At 41.2% G+C, this 17,994-nt stretch overlaps 2 protein-coding genes across 5 annotated transcripts; one reads left to right on the top strand and one right to left on the bottom strand.

Annotated features, from left to right (window-relative positions):
- Positions 1-212: 212 nt before the first annotated feature.
- Positions 213-15,746, bottom strand: kif25 (kinesin family member 25). Of its 4 annotated transcripts, none has more exons than XM_029745683.1 (17): positions 15,605-15,746; positions 9,469-9,564; positions 9,293-9,334; positions 8,962-9,027; positions 8,419-8,547; positions 7,296-7,437; positions 5,233-5,336; positions 5,037-5,122; positions 3,368-3,407; positions 3,178-3,245; positions 2,959-3,033; positions 2,472-2,615; positions 2,159-2,335; positions 1,851-2,005; positions 1,439-1,696; positions 1,139-1,294; positions 213-945 (listed from the first exon to the last, which is right to left on the bottom strand). In XM_029745683.1, the coding sequence occupies exons 1-17, from the start codon at positions 15,641-15,643 to the stop codon at positions 794-796; spliced, it is 1,929 nt and encodes a 642-aa protein (XP_029601543.1). In that variant the 5' UTR covers positions 15,644-15,746; the 3' UTR covers positions 213-793. The 4 variants fall into 4 exon arrangements, with proteins under 4 accessions (XP_029601543.1, XP_029601468.1, XP_029601321.1 ...); XM_029745608.1 differs by lacking the exon at positions 15,605-15,746 and adding an exon at positions 10,393-10,455 and having other exon boundaries at positions 9,465-9,564; XM_029745461.1 differs by lacking the exon at positions 15,605-15,746 and having other exon boundaries at positions 9,469-9,806.
- Positions 15,151-17,938, top strand: ccdc167 (coiled-coil domain containing 167). Its single transcript, XM_029745705.1, has 4 exons — positions 15,151-15,451; positions 15,731-15,825; positions 15,896-15,948; positions 16,092-17,938. Exons 1-4 carry the CDS (start codon positions 15,404-15,406, stop codon positions 16,196-16,198), a joined length of 303 nt encoding a protein of 100 aa, XP_029601565.1. The 5' UTR covers positions 15,151-15,403; the 3' UTR covers positions 16,199-17,938.
- Positions 17,939-17,994: the final 56 nt, after the last annotated feature.

Raw genomic sequence — 17,994 nt, 5'->3', positions numbered from 1 at the left:
GTTGTGTGACAAAACTGCACATTTTAGAGTGGCCTTTTATTGTCCCCCGCACAAGGTGCACCTGTGTAATGATCATGCTTTTTAATCAGCTTCTTGATATGCCACACCCGTCAGGTAGATGGATAATCTTGGCAAAGGAGAAATGCTGACTAGCAGGGAGGTAAACAAATGTGTGCACATAATTTGAGAGAAATAAGCTTTTTGTGCATATGGAACATTTCTGGGATCTTTTATTTCAGCTCATGAAACATGGGACCAACACTTTACATGTTGCATTTTATATTTTTGTTCAGTATAAGTAAGCCTTAAAGCCTGTGATTTACCATCAGTCTAAGATTGAGCACAAATCAAAAAATTACTAGCCTAAATTATTTGTCCATCTATTTAAAAACAAAGGGAAATACTGCATCTAAGAATCAATTCTACAATATAAAATAGTTGGTCAAGTAAATATTGTATACTATTTGGGTGGACATAAAGAGGCGATGGAGTTTGATACCGATAGATGAAAATTATTCAACATTTGTCAAACCATTTTTTTTAAAAACCAACCCAATTTGGTGTTCAAATAGCTAGATAAACATACAATTGTACATGTATAAGTAAAGCAACGACATAAGTTACAAAATAATATTTACATATATACAACATTTACGCCACAGTGGCCACATGTAACTCTGTTCAGCCTTCACTTGATTGAGGGGGACCTCTGTTCTATCTTTGACCATGCCATCACAGCCTGGGACCTCTCTCCCTTCTCTCTTCTATACTCCTCTGCTCTGCTCTCCTCTCATTACTTCAGTTTGAGGGCAATGTTCTTCCTGCGAGGGGTATCTTTTTGGACCTGACGAGCCCGCGTGCCGAAGCCCAGAGACTGTAGAGACTCAGTCATATACCTCTGGGTGGGAGAGACGCAAAGCATCACCAGCAGCTTCGCATCCCCACCTAGTGGAGAAGGAGAAGAGAGGGGAGAGGGAGAGGAGAATGGTTAGTCATTATCAACTGCAGTCAAGGAAAACAACAAACTGTGTGTGTGTGTGTGTGTGTGTGTGTGTGTGTGTGTGTGTGTGTGTGTGTGTGTGTGTGTGTGTGTGTGTGTGTGTGTGTGTGTGTGTGTGTGTGTGTGTGTGTGTGTTACCGATGGCATCCTGCAGTAGGTGTGTGAGCTTGCTGTTTCTGTAGGGCACATGTGGCCGTTGCTCTGCCAGAGCTCCCAGTACGTCAGACAGAGCAGACAGACTGCGGTTTATACACGACGTCTCCCACAGGGCAGCGCCAGTCACCCCTGACATACCTACAGTTGCACAAACACACGTCCAAACAGTTACACACACAGCATACACATAGTTATCCCCCCTACACCATCGGACAGAACACCGTTGCTACACAACATTCACAGACCATGGTGGATGAGTTTGGTGTGGTTTTCACGACTCACCCACACACTCGCTACCTGCAAGGTCCACCAGCTGTAGTTTGGTCCTGAAGGGAGCCTGGGCGGTGCTGGCTCTGGGGGAGGGGCAAGAGGAGTGAATGGGGGAGTGGCTGGGGGAGTGGTAGGGCGAGGAGGAGGAGCTAGCGGAACGCTCGTCCCCCGATTGGCGGGCCATTGGGTTGGCACGGCGACAGCGGGGGCTCCACCACTCCTTCTGGGCCTTGCGCTGCATGTCTTTCTTGACATTTTGCAACCTACGAGCTAGACAGCAAAGCACCACAGACACAGTCAATAAAATAATATAGCAGCAAGATATCATGGCATGAAATCAATCAATTAATAGCACTAAGACATTGTGTTAAGCTTGTCATTTTTCATTTGTCAGTAATCAGATATGTTTGTGTGTGTGTCTCACCCAGGGCCAGTGCATTGGGGCTCTTGGAGGAGACAGTAAGGGTTACTATGAGATGAGAGCGTGAGGAGTCTCTGTGGACCAGTGTAGGGCAGCGAGCCCTCAACCTCAGAACAGAACTGATCAGCTGCATCACATCTGCTGAGCTTCTCACCAACCTGGGAGGAGAACACAGTCAGCAATACAGTACTTCAACTCACATAAATCTCACACACACACAAACTGTCACTATTCTATTACCAATATGTCTCTGTACATAATTACTCACTCAATTAATCACACACACACACACACAGTAAAGGACTACTCACACGTAGGAGAGTAAGGGAACCTCGCTGGTCCCTGTGCTGGTAGTGATGACGTCTCTCTTGGCGCCCATGGCAACCCCGTCCTCGTCTTTAGCCAGCAGATCCAACACCTCGTTGTTGTATACCTCCACCACAGACACCTCCACCGTGTGACTCTCAGCAGGTTTCTCCGATATCAGTCTGTCAGATAGCACACACGCATACAAAAATAAACAAGTATAAACATGCATGCATCCATGCACAAGTATAGCTCATTCTCTCATCACCCTAACCCTAGTATAAACACCAAACTTTTTATTCCCTCCCTCCCTCCCACCTGAAGAGTTCAGTGGCTGCTTTGGGAATAACGCCTTGCCGGGCCTCCCCCTGTGGTCCTGAGGGGTCCTCAGCCTGGGAGCCGATCATGGTGTGTGTCTTCCCACTGCCTGTCTGTCCGTACGCCATGATGCACACGTTATACCTGACCGAACAATAGGAGAATCCGTCTGTGAAATACAGACTTGCTGTTTCTATTAACTTAGCTGTTTGTTATTCAGATGTCGTCTCACTGGATTTATTTCCTCATTCTGCTTCGCTCTATTTAATAATGTTTCACATTGTCGGCTTTGCCTCTGGTCCTGATCCAACGGAGCATTCAATCACAACACTAATTTTCTGAGGCAATCATCTCTACTGTAAATAGGAGGTACACAGAGATGGCTTTTTTTTATATTTTAGAAATTCTGAGATGCTGTGAGGAAGGCAATAGAATTACATTAGCGATCAGTGTTTCCCCTTAGCAGCACAAGGTCATATTAACTCACCCGTCCAGCAGAGATGTGAGGAGAGGCTTCACTTCCTCAAACACGACATCCTGGGAGTCCTCAGGACCATGCACCCTGTCAATCACATCACCATGGAAACACATGCTTGATAAGCTTCATACATCTGAAGCTGTGACACACTACAATACAACTGCTGACAGAATGTAAATATAGAATAGCAACAATAATCAAAGGAAAGTTATTATTATGTTATAATACCTCTCAAACTCAAACATCTTGTTCAGCCCCGGGTTCCCCATTCTAGTACAATTCACAACAACTGTATCCTGGAAAACAGGCAAAACAACATAACTGAAATAGGTGAGGCAGGCAGGTGATTTCAGAATGACTCATTCAACCCAATCACAGACCTAACAATAAATAAGACCTTAAAACTGCATGTACTCACATCATTAACTGCCTGAACCACCTCTTCTGTTGTAGCAGGCCTGAACAGAAAACAATCATGACTATTATAAAACTGTACAGTTCTAAATTGTTGTTACTAAGAGGATGTTAAATGCACCAATTAAAGGGATACTTCAGGATTTTGGCAGTGAAGCCCTTTATCTACTTTTTTTACCCCTCCACCACCTCTCTTCGGAGGACAAATATCTTATTTTTTTTACAGATTTTTTGCTACACATACCGTAAATTCCGGACTATAAGCCGCAACTTTTTCCCCAGGCTTTGAACCTCGCGGCTTAAACAATGACGCGGCTAACATATGGATTTTTCCCACTTTCAATTTTTTTTTTTCAAAATAACATTCTGTGACGTGCTCAGTTTTTTGGCGGCATGAAGCTTTCATTAGACCAATGAAATTGCCGAACGGGTTAAGGTCAAACAACTTTTTTGTTTACTGTTTAGATTAAATCGAGCGCTCTCAAACTTCCCATCATTCTGATTACGGTAGTCATTGTGTCACCCTCATCATGGCAAAGACACGGAGAAATGCATATGATGCAGCTTTCAAGTTGAAGGCGATTGATCTGGCTGTTGGAAAAGGAAATAGAGCTGCTGCACGGGAGCTTGGTCTTAATGAGTCGATGATAAGACGTTGGAAACAGCAGCGTGAGGAATTGACTCAGTACAAAAAGACAACTAAAGCTTACTGCTCATTTTTTATTTTTTGTTACAAGCCGTGTTTCGTTAAAGCCTATTTATTTTTATTACAAGCCGTGTTTCGTTAAAGCCTATTTATTTTTGTTACAAGCCGTGTTTCGTTAAAGCCTGTGTAAAGTTAATTTGTTTCAATGTACCGGTAGGCACCTGCGGCTTATAGACATGTGCGGCTTATTTATGTTCAAAATATATATCTTTTTTAAATTCAGTGGGTGCGGCTTATATTCAGGTGCGCTTAATAGTCCGGAAATTACGGTACATACATGTTACATACACATTTTTACATACATGGTAATTTTATATAAAGCAGTCACATAACAATAATACATTACCAAACAAACTATTTAATCCCAGCCCTCAGCCACTCTCAGCCCATCCCACCTATCACCATCGACCACCCTGGTTTGGTTTCCATGTCTCATATATTTTTCAATTGTGCTGTGATGTTTTACAACATTTTTTAACCTTTCTAATCATATATTATCTACAGATTGTGAGCTAAAGATGAAAACCTTTCCTACGAGTATTATTATATTATTTATTGACTGACTATGGCTTTCCAAATCGCCCATCACTGCTATTTGTAAGGTTCATTTTAAGTGCATGTTATGATTTTTTAACCATTCCTGAACCTGTGACCAGAAACCGGCCCTTCATCTACTTCCCCAGAGGCAGATGAACTAGTGGATACCATTTTTATGTCTCTGTGTCCAGTGTGAAGGTAGTATGCTAGTACAAACCCATAGACTTCCAGTCATTGCACTAGCGCTAATTAGCATTGTCTCGAGAAATTACATCTAACTTCCTTCATACAGGACACAGAGACATACAAATGGTATCCACAAATTCATCTGACTGCAGGGAAGTAGATAAAGGGCCTCATTGCCGAAATCCCAAAGTATCCCTTTAAAATGTACAGTACTGCTCAAAAATATATTATCTGACCAACTTACCCTATTGCTAACGTTGATCCCTGGCCATCGTCAAAGGGAAGGACTGGACGCACTCTGCAGTGGACCCTGATGTTCCCCCGCAGCTCCTGAAGAGCAACAATAAGAGAAAAAGAGAGAATGAGAGAAAGAGAGAAAGACAGAGACGGAAAAGAATGGCAGTCAATGTAGACTATTAAAATGTAGTCAAGATCCTCACCACCAAGGTGTTGTGAAGTATCTTCCTCCTCTCCCTCTCAGTCCTGCTCCGCTCCTTCTCCTCCTGTAGCGAGCGCTCTAGAGCCTCCATCTGAGCCTGCAAACCTGAGGACAGATACACAGAGAATAAGATAATAATAGCAGCACCATCACATATAATAACCAAATTATGAGGGCTTTTTTGTTATTGCTTCAATGGTGTTACACAAACCGTGAGAGTAACATCATGCATGTGCCACGCTAAGCCACTAAATGCAATGTCATGCCATGAGAAACACAAATAATTGTGCCTAGTCCAGGTAATACCTTTAGACCCAAGTCCTTAATCTCAGTGGAAACATGGACACACCCACTCATACACTCACACGCTCTGTGATGAAGCAATCAAAGCCATATAAGAACTCCTGGAATCCTCTGGACGACATGACATACAACCTGACATCAAACAAGTGAATGGTGAACTCTAGTCTCAAGAGCCAGACCTCCTAACTATTCATTACTATTACATGTAACTGACCTCCTCTTAGAGAATGCAAACTACAATTACAACAAGCAGGGTAAGAGCTAAGGAAAGAGATCCTCTCCTGTTGCTAATGGTTATTGTATTTGACATGACCTGTTCATGAGCTAAGACTTAAGCCTCAGGGGTTATGTGTGTGCTCATTGTGCCGGACTTACAGGGACAGTTGATGGATTAATCTAAGTCATTGTTTTGATAGAAGGCTGGGTTGCTCAACCATCTGACATCCTTCCTGAATGAAGGGTAGCTGGAGATGCAACTGCAGGGTCCACTTTATTTTTAAACAGAGTATTCGCAAAAGCGAAATATTAATCCATTATCTATAAATGACATGAATAATGCTTCATAAATTGCAATAAATCCTACTGGTTCATAAATACAATATTTGTGCCTACATTGACCTTTTCTCCGAAAGCGGACTGATTTAGGATCAGCACTACTGCCTTAGATATACATGAACTATTTCAAGCCAAACAAGAAAACTGACCCAGGACCTGTGGTAAACGAAACCAATAGGGTCAGGTATATATAGGCTAGGGGCTTTTCCCACAGGCCCAACAGACAGCCAGGTTTAACCAAGTGACGTGGGATAAGTTCCTCGAGCTTGTCACCATGGCGACCAGGTGACGCAGAGGACAGGTCACACAACCTTTCCGAACCTCGCTGACAGAGTTGTATTGGAGGGCTGGGTGAAGGAGGGGTTAGAGGGGGAGAGAGGATTATCCCCAAGGCAACCAACCTCTTAACATACAGCCTAGGGGCACGGTAAATAAGATACTTGAGAATGGGAGAAAGACAGAGAGAGAGGGAGACATAGAGAGACTATGTACAGACTCAGTGAGCATAGCCTTGCTATTGAGAAAGGCCGCTGTAGGCAAACCTGGCTCTCAAGAGAAGACAGGCTATGTGCACTCTGCCCACAAAACGAGGTGGAAACTGAGCTGCACTTCCTAACCTCCTGCCCAATGTATGACCATATTAGAGACACATATTTCCCTCAGACTACACAGACCCACAAAGAATACGAAAACAAACCCGATTTTGATAAACTTCCATATCTATTGGGTGAAATACCACAGTGTGCCATCACAGCAGCAAGATGTGTGACCTGTTGCCACAAGAAAAGGTCAACCAGTGAAGAACAAACACCATTATAAATACAACCCATATTTATGTTTATTTATTTTCCCTTTTGTACTTTAACCATTTGTACATTGTTACAACACTGTATATATACATAATATGACATTTGTAATGTCTTTATTCTTTTGAAACTTCTGTGAGTGTAATGTTAACTGTTCATTTTTATTGTTTATTTCACTTTTGTATATTATCTATTTCACCTGCTTTGGCAATGTTAACATATGTTTCCCATGCCAATAAAGCCCCTTGAATTGAATTGAATTGAGAGAGAGGCAAGAGAAAGGGAGTGAGAGAGAGAGGCAAGAGAGAAACAGACAGAGAGAAGCAGAAGTACAAGGGGATAAGTGTGACACACATTGATTGAGTGATATCATAAATCCGACCACAGGTAGTCTACTCACTGTGCACATCATTGCCATGGTGGCCCTGGAGGGCGAAGCTGGCTTGGCCGACTTGTTCCAGCAGCAGCCTGCTCTGGTTCTCCAACTCAGTGGCGAAGTTCACATACACCGCAAACACCTCTCTCAGGTCCTGCTTCAAAATCTAGAATAACACACAAATAATACCATGAATGTGTGTTCGTGTGTGTTCAGGTCATCAATGACTCTAGTACAGCATTTCAACCTATATACACTACCATTCAAACGTTTGGGGTCACTTAGAAATGTCCTTGTTTTTGAAAGAAAAGCAAAAAATGTTGTCCATTAAAATAACATCAGTGTACTACTCCCTTCACAGAACAGCGCAAACTGACTCTAACCAGAATAGAAAGAGCACAACTGAGAAAGTGGACAAGTACATTAGAGGGTCTAGTTTTAGAAATAGACACCTCACAAGTCCTCAACTGGTAGCTTCATTAAGGAGTACCCGCAAAACACCAGTCTCAACATCAACAGTGAAGAGGCGACTCCGGGATGCTGGCCTTCCTGGCAGAGTTGCAAAGAAAAAGCCATATCTCAGACTGGCCAATAAAAAGAAAAGATTAAGATGGGCAAAGGAACACAGACACTGGACAGAGGAAGATTGGAAAAAGTGTTATGGACAGACAAATATAAGTTTGAGGTGTTCGGATCACAAAGAACATTCGTGAGACACAGAAAAAATGAAAAGATGCTGGAGGAGTGCTTGACGCCATCTGTCAAGCATGGTGGAGGCAATGTGATAGTCTGGGGGTGCTTTGTGTACAGGTAAAAAGGGATCTTGAAGAAGGAAGGCTATCACTCCATTTTGCAACACCATGCCATACCCTGTGGACGGCGCTTAATTGGAATCAATTTCCTCCAACAGGACAATGACCCAAAGCACAGCTCCAATCTATGCAAGAACTATTTAGGGAAGAAGCAGTCAGCTGGTATTATGTCTATAATGGAGCGGCCAGCATTCACCAGATCTCAACCCAATTGAGCTGTTGTGGGAGCAGCTTGACCGTACGGTATACGAAACCCCAATGGACACCATGTTGGCCTTCCTCTGAACTAAACCAAACAAAACAATACAGCTGTGTAACTCTGGGGTTGTATGTACCTGAACTTCAGACAGGAGTTTGGCCAGGGCAGACTGGGTGCTTTGCTGCACAACTCTCTGGTGTTGCCAACGCTTCTGGGCTTCTGCTTCTGCCTCTTCCGCATGATCCCGACGAAGTTTCCCCAGACACTGGAGAGGGAGAACAGGGCAAGGGGGAACCACCATTACCAAGTCATACAGTGACAAGTCACCATTTTGACATCCAAAACCCACTTTTTGGTCCAGGAAGGACGTGGTAGATAAAAAACATTACCAGCAACTCAGTGTTCATTTTATGCCTCCATACTGTGCCCAATTGGAGCTATCCATGAAGTGAACATTGACAGGAAACGTGTTAAACAAGTAAAAATAACATGTTTACATATTGCTTTTAACTAATTCTAATTAAATTCTGCAGACAGTAAGCTTATCCATCTGTGGTACCCAATGATGTGCTTAAATTGGGTACCACGGCCTTTGCTTGGCTACCTACACAACGGGCACTGATTGGGGTGTTAAAATATCACAGTACATTAACATGTATTCTCCAATGACTCAACTCACATCGGCGAGCCTCAGGTGAAGAATGGCATTTTCAGTCTCCAACTCCAGAATGCGTTCTTCTTTGCTCTAGAAACGTTCGGGACAGATTAGCCAACGCTGCAAATTTGACGTTGTAAAGTCAGTGATGTTCATCTGATTCCATTTAAACTCCTTTACTAAACATACATAAATAAAACATGGCTTGTAATGAATCGAATAGTTATTATAGCTTACTAACTAAACGATAAACAATTATTCTCACAAAGTAACAACTAAGCCTACCTAACCGACAGTCGTTTTAGCTTCACCTGTCATACCTGTTGAATTTACAATAAATTAAAAATAGACATACCCGCAGTTTGTGCTCCAGAAGGTGCACTTGGTGCGCAAATATCTGGTCTCGGTTTATGAAGAGTGGCATTTTAATCAAGGAAAGAAAACAATTAAAAAAAGTACAGTAAAGAATATTATGCGACTGGGCTGTCAGCCTGCGTTTTTTCAGGTCAGATAATGCGATTACGCACGCACAACACTCTCCAAGCAGCTCTCCATCCGCGTGCATTTAGATGGCGTCCACTTGTCCTGAGACGTGCGTTCGGAATGGTGCCATGGGCTTTTGACAGGCTGTAGAGAAATATCAGCAACAGTATTTGAATGTGAACATTTGGTGGGTAGTATATATCCCTTGGGTTTGATCATTTTGCTCTCGCATGTCAAAGTCTGAATTTATGGATTAATGATAATCCTAAATCCTAAATCCTGCTGGCACAATTGAGTCTTGTATCCTGCATCTCAAGGACTGCGGTGAATTGAGCCGACATTCGCAAAACGAAGTCAAGCCACCGCACTTCAGTTTCCGCCTGAATTTGGTGCGCAAACGCACAACACTTTTCTGTGGATGCACTCTCATGCACAGATACGAGACGATAGCTACAAAGTTGTTATATTACAGTGAACCTTGATGACCCCTATGTAAAAATAATACAATCACTAAAAATGGCTGGTATACTTTATTTTTATGTGTGCCAGTAGAAGTTAATTAATCCAGCGTGATGACTATTGCATACCATAAAATGCCGATATTATGCCATCTTAAAGATGTTTTGTGACGTGTGCCACTAGTAGATAAATACTTCTTTGTCCTATTATAGTGAACTTTGAGGTATTCTAATTCAATTTTAACGCAGTAAAAATGGATGGTAAACACTTTGTGTGCTACAAGTAGATCAATAATCCATTATTATTAACATTGCAAAGCATAACATGCCCATATTAAGCCAGCTACAAGATTGGAAAAACACTATATACTGTGTATTGGATCTGGCATAATATGGGCATGTTATGCTTTGCAGTATTCATGCCAATGGATTACTGGACCCCAACGTCTCTGTCTACCAGCCCCTCAAAAAGTGAACGCTCCTTCCATCGTCTTCTGGTTTTTTTCAAGCTCACCTCCAGATCTGCTTGTCATGTCCGCGGCTGAGAACTTTGTTTGTGGCACACATCTCAAAATATGTTTGGCAGCCATTTTGACAGATTTTTTTTTTTTTTTACATAAGGTTCATCAAAGTTCACTGTAATATTACTACATAAAAAAATAAAGATAAAGAATACTGGGAGAGACATGGTAAATGTAGTTATTTATTAACACTTAAAAAATATATACTACCTTTCAAAAGTTTGGGGTCACTTAGAAATGTCCTTGTTTTCCATGAAAACATACATGAAATGAGTTGCAAAATTAATAGGAAATATAGTTAAGATGTTGACAAGGTTAGAAATAATGATTTTTAATTGAAATAATAATTGTGTCCTTCAAACTTTGCTTTCGTCAAAGAATCCTCCATTTGCCGCAATTACAGCCTTGCAGACCTTTGGCATTCTAGTTGTAAATTTGTTGAGGTAATCTGAAGAGACTTCACCACATGCTTCCTGAAGCACCTCCCACAAGTTCGATTGGCTTGATGGGCACATTTTACGTACGATCAAGCTGCTCCCACAACAGCTCAATAGGGTCGAGATCTGGTGACTGTGCTGGCGACTCCATTAGACAGAATACCAGCTGACTGCTTCTTCCCTAAATAGTTATTACCCAGTTTGGAGCTGTGCTTTGGGTCATTGTCCTGTTGTAGGAGGAAATTGGCTCCAATTAAGCTTCGTCCACAGGGTATGGCATGGTGTTGCAAAATGGAGTGATAGCCTTCCTTCTTCAAGATCCCTTTTACCCTGTACAAATCTCCCACTTCACCACCCCCAAAGCACACCCAGACTATCACATTGCCTCCACCATGCTTGACAGATGGCGTCAAGCACTCCTCCAGCATATTTTCATTTTTTCTGCGTCTCACGAATGTTCTTCTTTATGATCCGAACTCCTCAGATTTGTCTGTCCATAACACTTTTTTCCAATCATCCTCTGTCCAGTGTCTGTGTTCTTTTGCCCATCTTAATCTTTTCTTTTTATTAGCCAGTCTGAGATATGGCTTTTTCTTTGCAACTCTACCTAGAAGGCCAGCATCCCAGTGTCGCCTCTTCACTGTTGACATTGAGACTGGTGTTTTGCGGGTACTATTTAATGAAGCTGCCAGTTGAGGACTTGTGAGGTGTCTGTTTCTCAAACTAGACATTCTAATGTAATTGGCCACTTGCTCAGTTGTGCACCGGGGCCTCCCACTACTCTTTCTATTCTGGTTAGAGCCAGTTTGCGCAGTTCTGTGAAGGGAGTAGTACACAGCGTTGTACGGGATCTTCAGTTTCTTGGCAATTTCTCGCATGGAATAGCCTTAATTTCTCAGAACAAGAATAGACTGGGCCTCTGTACGCCTGTGTAGATATTCCATTAAAAATAATCTATTTCCAGCTACAATAGTAATTTACAACATTAACAATGTCTACACATCTGATGAAATTGATGTTATTTTAATCAACAAAAAAATAGCTTTTCTTTCAAAAACAAGGACATTTCTAAGTGACCCCCAACTTTTGAACGGTAGTGTATATATAATCTAATTCAAAAAGGCACTTGCACATCTGAGCTATCTTTTTTTGCAGGTGCATGGTAACAGTTGAACAAGATGAGAAAAAAGAAGAAACCAACACACTGCTCTTGCTAGTATCACTGCTTTTAATAAGCTTTACGTATCGGCCTCAAGGCCTTCGTCAGAGTTTTTTAAAATTAGCACCCTTACAGTGAATGCTCTTCACAGGCGGAAGGGGAGGACCATCCTCCTCAGTGAATTTCATAAAAATGTAAATTGTAAAACATTGAAAAAGTTATCCTTTTTAGATAAAACTATGCTAAATATATTCACATCAACAAATAATTGATTAAAACATACTGTTTTGCAATGAAGGTCTAGAGTAGCCTCAACAGCACTCTGTAGGGTAACACTATGGTGTAGCCCGAGGACAGCTAGCCTCCATCCTCCTCTTGGTATATTGACTTCAATACAAAACCTAGGAGGCTCTTGATTCTCACCCCCTTCTACAGACTTACACAGTAATTATGACAACTTCCGGAGGACGTCCCCCAACCTATCAGAGCTCTTGCAGCATGAACTGACATATTGTCCACCCAATCAAAGGATCAGAGAATGAATCTAGTACTGAAAGCATAAGCTACCACTAGCTAGCACTGCAGTGCATAAAATGTGGTGAGTAGTTGACTCAAAGAGAGAGAAAGACAATAGTTTAATAGTTTGAACAAATGTATTTATTCAAACATGAAGGCGAAGCAAGAGAGAGAGTGTCATTTTTTCACTTTCAGTTTCACTTACTTAGCTGGCTAGTTTAGTTACTCAAACACCCAGGTCAAACAGAGTCATGCTATGTTAGCTAGCTGGCTATGACTATCCAACACAACATTAGAACTCTTCCAAGTCAAGATAAGCTTTTGGTTTTATTAATTAATTGCCACTGGGGCCCGCCTGTGTAACTACTTACTGACTATACACTGTAACGTTACTGCATGATTGTAGCGGGTTTACTAACACATTAGTTCTATTAGCTATGTTGACCAGGACATTACTTTAGCTAATATGGGGACAATGATGTAGGCTGTGTGTAGCGGTTATGACATGGTTTGGAAAGGTTTTTTCACCTGGTCACATGCAGCTGATGTGTTGTTCATTGAAGTCCACAAACGAAGGGAAAAGGTGAGAGGAGGAGAGTGCATAGAGGCTAGAATGAATACAACGTGGCTGCTATGAAAGTGAACTGTGTTTATGCGTGATCAGGGGTGTATTCATTCCCACTGATTTAAAAATGTTTCTTAAACGGAAGCAAACAAAAAGGGGATAAAATACCTGAATTTGTCCAATAGAAACTCTTGATTGCAACTGTTGGATTAATGATTACACCCTAGATAAGGTTGATGCAGGCAAGAGTGTGCAAGGCGGTATTGAATGTATCACTGTCTGTCCACGTGTCACTGTCTGTCATCTCAAATTCTTCTCTCTACCTGTGTGCACCTATGTTGTAAACTTTCATTCATAGGCTAGGTTGTAGCAACATCATGATGGGTATAGGGAACATTTGAGTATCATGTAGTAGCCTAAACCTATCAATGTTACATTGAACTGGGTGAATAGAATATGAATAACAGTCATCCAACATGTTGTAATAGAAACGCAATGCTCATGAAAAAAAATCTTCCTCCCTCATCATAAATGGCACTAACCACCACTGCATAGACATAGATCCACCCACATCCGTTCAATGCATCGAATGGGGTTGGAGTCGAGGGAAAATAAGTAAGTGTTACCAAATATAAAAATGTAATGTAAGTATTCTAATAAAGTGTGTATATAACGTGTATATAAAACGTACACGTCTGTAAAACCACATTGGGCACAAAGCAAGAAAAACGTAATTGTAATCTGAAGTGGAGGCATTAATTCATGTTCACATTTACAACATAACATACATCTGCATTTCATCACTAAGACCTTTAGGAAATAATGTCAGGAGGGTGAAAAAACAAAAACAGTATATTAATATCACCTCCCCTATCTGATATCTTAACTTTCTCTATGCCACAAAATCTAAAGGTAGAAATGTCAGGCTTTAAATCATTAAAATGTACTACGACTGGATAATCCCTGTCGTTTCGCCTGATTGAACTTTTATGTTCACTAATTATCTGTTTGAGAGAACGAGAAGTTTTACCTACATAACACAGCCCACGTGGACATTTAATCATGTAGATGACATGGGTGGTGGTGCACGTAATAATGTAATTTATTTGGGACCGTTTTCCTGTTTGTGGGTGGCAGAAATATTTACACTGTGCGCAACCTCTGCATTTATAGCTACCATTCGGAAGAGGGCGTAAAAGAGCCTGGCACTTGTTCTTTTGTGGCTGGCAGCTTCATAAAACATTGTACCCAATGCTTTATGAAAACTTGCTTGATGGGTCGATGTCCTCATTGTGGTTTTACAGACGTGTTTAATACGTTTTATGTACACACTTCATTAGAATATTTATGAAATGCATTGTTATATTCGGTAACACTTACTTATTTTCCCTCGACCCCAACCCCATTCGATGCATTGAACGGATGTGGGTGGAGCTTTCTACATAAGGGTGCTAATTAATAAAAAATAACTCACAAAAGCTCTGACGAAGGCCCTGAGGCCGAAACGTAAAGCTTATTAGAGAAGTGATACTAGCAAGAGCAGTGTGCGGGTTTCTTATTTTTTTTCAAAAAAATATATAAACTAATGAAATACAATGAAAAACATTATCAAGCTCACTCAGATCTTGCTGTGTGTGTACTGTGATTGTATGTCATGACCGTAAACACGTCTTGCTTTCACAATTTAACATTTGCTAAAACAGCACCCCCGGCTGGCTACTGCAGCCTCTGCAGTCTCACTTTACCCGTGATATCAGTGATTTTTGATAAAGCAAGAAAATGAAATAAACGATTTGGTATAGTGGAAGATTGAATAAGTGTGCTTGGAACGATTTGTAGCTATCGTCTCTATCTACAAGCAATTCGCTACACTCGCTTGAACATCTACTAACCATGTGTATGTGACAAATACAATGATATATCTGTGCTGAGAATGCGTCACACTAAGTTTCCCTACTCGTTACCGTAAAGTGTGGTGTATTCGCGCATCATAATTGAGGCAACTAACGCGCGAATGGCTGACTGCGTTTTACGAGTGTCGTCTCAATTGACTGCAATATCACAAGGGGCATCACTGGCAACAATATTATTTGATATTTTATACGCACAGCAACTCTAGAATCTAGATTAAAGTGCAATAGTAGCCTACATTAAAGAATGGTTTGAATCGCATGTGCACAACATTCACCTTCGTGCACTATCGCCTAGCCTCCACACAGCTAGGGGTGGCATTTTCCGAGATTACATCCTCTGAGTCGCAGAAACCCCAAGAATAATCATTATTGTACCCGCGGCAGGTCGTTTACTTTGGTGTTTTTTCTCACAAAATGACCAAATCTAAGGACAAGAGAGAGAAAGTCAGCGTAGCTAGCGAGGTAAAACATAAAACTATTTGTAACTTGAAGGTTTCGTACGTGACGTGGAATAATGTTACGTTGCTCTGGAATTTGCAAGTTTAGCTAGCTAGCTAGCTAGCTAGGTTATCTAACAAGCTTCATTCAAACGTTGGATACCATGCGTGAGCTCACCTTAGCCAGAGAGGAAGAGGCGAAGTATATTGCTACCATATTAGGGAGCCACGTTTGCCATAATTCACAGGTGTCACCCAATGTTATGGCCAAAGATATTTAATAGTTTATATGTCCCCTACACAGATTGATCGTGTTGAGGAGCGACGGTTGCGATGTCACGATAGTATCGAGAGGGCAGAGTTCAGACGGCGGCGCGAGGAGCTCTCGGATCAAGACAGGTGATGATTATGATGACAACGATGATAATGGTGATGAAAGCACAATTCCTAATCTCCCTCTATTCGACAGACAATCGCTGGAGGATGAAATGACGATAATGAACGAAAGGATGCAAAAGTATGGTAAGGAAAACGTTTGTTTCATGGAAAATGTTATACACAATTCATATAGTGGAATTGTAGTATAAGTGTTATTGTGAAACTGGATCCTGAATGAATGGTGTGTGTTGTACATTGTGGACTGACACTTGTTCCCTCTCATTTAGATAAAGAGCTGGAGGTGTTGAGAGGAGAGAACAGGAGGAATATGATGCTCTCTGTTGCTCTATTGGCCGTCAGTGCTCTCTTCTACTACGCCTTTATCCACTACTGAATAAGAATTAGCTCATTTTAGCACAGTTGACTGTGTTATGTTACATCTTCATCAGGACCAAATACTGCTTTGGCAGCTAAAAGCCTTAAGGCAGCCATTTGTGCGAATTATATGGTGACATTCTGGGGTATCTATTTTTGTCACTTAACCTTCTATATTTACACCTGCTTGCGAGTGTTCACATTTTTTTTATGGGACAAATAGTAAAGACATGTCATTAACCAGTCATTTTTTTTGTATTACCTTTTTAATTTGGCATGAACACAAGTCATCTTATTGTCAAACAAATCAGTTAAAAAAGTAGGCTATCTGCGCATGTTCATCCACTCCAAAATAATTCCTGCATCCAAACTGTGCACTCCTGTCATTTGATGAATGGAAAGTGAAATCTGTTACAAAACACCAAAAAGTATAATGACAATTGTCATTGGGTCTACACTCTTGTAGCCTGAATTGATGTGTCTTGCTGACAAAATGACCTTTTCTGTAGAAAGAGAAGTCGGGACACTTGAAACGGGGATGAAATATGTAACAGTCCCGGATGACAAGTGCAGCCATATGGGGGGGATAAAAAAAAAAACATAATACAGAGGTGGGGGTGTTCGTTTCATGTGGGATAAGCTTTTAATTTCATATTTACCACTATAGCAGTATACATTTCATTTTAAACAGATAGTATAATGGGTAAATTAGCATTATTTGAGACCCCCCAAAGTTATGACTTGTTTAATTTAGGGGGGCTCATATCTCTTTCAGGAGGGTTTATCCCCACTTGTGATTCACACTCTGCTCACAGGTACCTCTGCTCTGTCAAGCATTGGTACTCAAATTGCCTAATTTGTTGAGCCACTACAAATGGGATGTTCGTTGCGAAGTCATCCACATCATCATCAACTCCTGGGCTGAGCTTTGCTTTCCCCATCATACAGACTGTGGTATACTTTTACTACACTTCAATGGTTACTGATGGTCTCTTAAGGACCACTCATGAAAGCAAAATCATGCACAGTGCTTATGTAAATCATGAACTCTTCATCAAGCGTGACAGAGTATACAATTCTTCCTTTGACTTCATTGCACTTTGTGCTCCTGTGTTGTGCTATGATGAGGGTATGAAGACACTGCACTTCTCAATGGGTTTACATAGTGCACCTTGGGATCGTGTTCTCAGACTGTTGCCAAAATGATGCTTTAGTTCTCATTGTGGTCAATAACCACCATGCCTTTGTCTGTTAGTTAAATCACCCAAACCTGAGAGACGGAGACTTGACTGGGCTTTATATCTGACATAATTTTGCAAGGGTCTGTATTTACAAAGCAACTCTTGAGTATGAGCACTCCTACTAAGAGATGCTTTGTCAATATGGGCACAGGGCTACATATACTGTATACCATTAGAATAAGGAAGGGGTGTATATGTGTGTTTGTCCACATCTTAATTCCAAGCCTTAGGTGCCAAAATGAATCTCCCCATGGCCTTTTTTTGTTGTTCAGGCATTGCATTTTTAGCAGTGCCTGTGCATCTAAATGGAATGAGAATGTGATTACTCATGCACGCATTAAGGCCTTCCTACCTGCAGACAGCTTCACATCATTTTGATCCCTCACCCGAGGCAACAAGTTTATAAATATTTACTGTAAATTAATGAAGATAATTTCATGCTTGGCATGTATGAACATTGTTCTTTTGTAATTATGTCTGAACATCCAAAAAACAAAATAAATGCATCTCTAAATCTGTTTTCTCTGGTTGACCATTCTATTGCTACTCAGAATCAACTATGACTAACTATGAC

The sequence above is a fragment of the Salmo trutta genome, chromosome 1 (assembly GCF_901001165.1).
Source record: "Salmo trutta chromosome 1, fSalTru1.1, whole genome shotgun sequence".
Classification (NCBI taxonomy): domain Eukaryota; kingdom Metazoa; phylum Chordata; class Actinopteri; order Salmoniformes; family Salmonidae; genus Salmo; species Salmo trutta.
The sequence above is the reverse complement of the archived record's forward strand: the minus strand, read 5'-3'. Positions and strand labels throughout refer to the sequence as shown.

Coding starts and splice junctions, on each gene's coding strand:
- kif25 (XM_029745461.1), bottom strand. CDS start 9,639: ATGATCAAACCCAAGGGATATATACTACCCACCAAATGTTCACATTCA. Junction 5,123..5,232: donor TACTTCACAACACCTTGGTG/GTGAGGATCTTG, acceptor GTTGCTCTTCAG/GAGCTGCGGGGGAACATCAG. Junction 3,408..5,036: donor GGATCAACGTTAGCAATAGG/GTAAGTTGGTCA, acceptor TTTTCTGTTCAG/GCCTGCTACAACAGAAGAGG.
- ccdc167 (XM_029745705.1), top strand. CDS start 15,404: ATGACCAAATCTAAGGACAAGAGAGAGAAAGTCAGCGTAGCTAGCGAG. Junction 15,826..15,895: donor GAGCTCTCGGATCAAGACAG/GTGATGATTATG, acceptor TCTATTCGACAG/ACAATCGCTGGAGGATGAAA. Junction 15,949..16,091: donor CGAAAGGATGCAAAAGTATG/GTAAGGAAAACG, acceptor CCTCTCATTTAG/ATAAAGAGCTGGAGGTGTTG.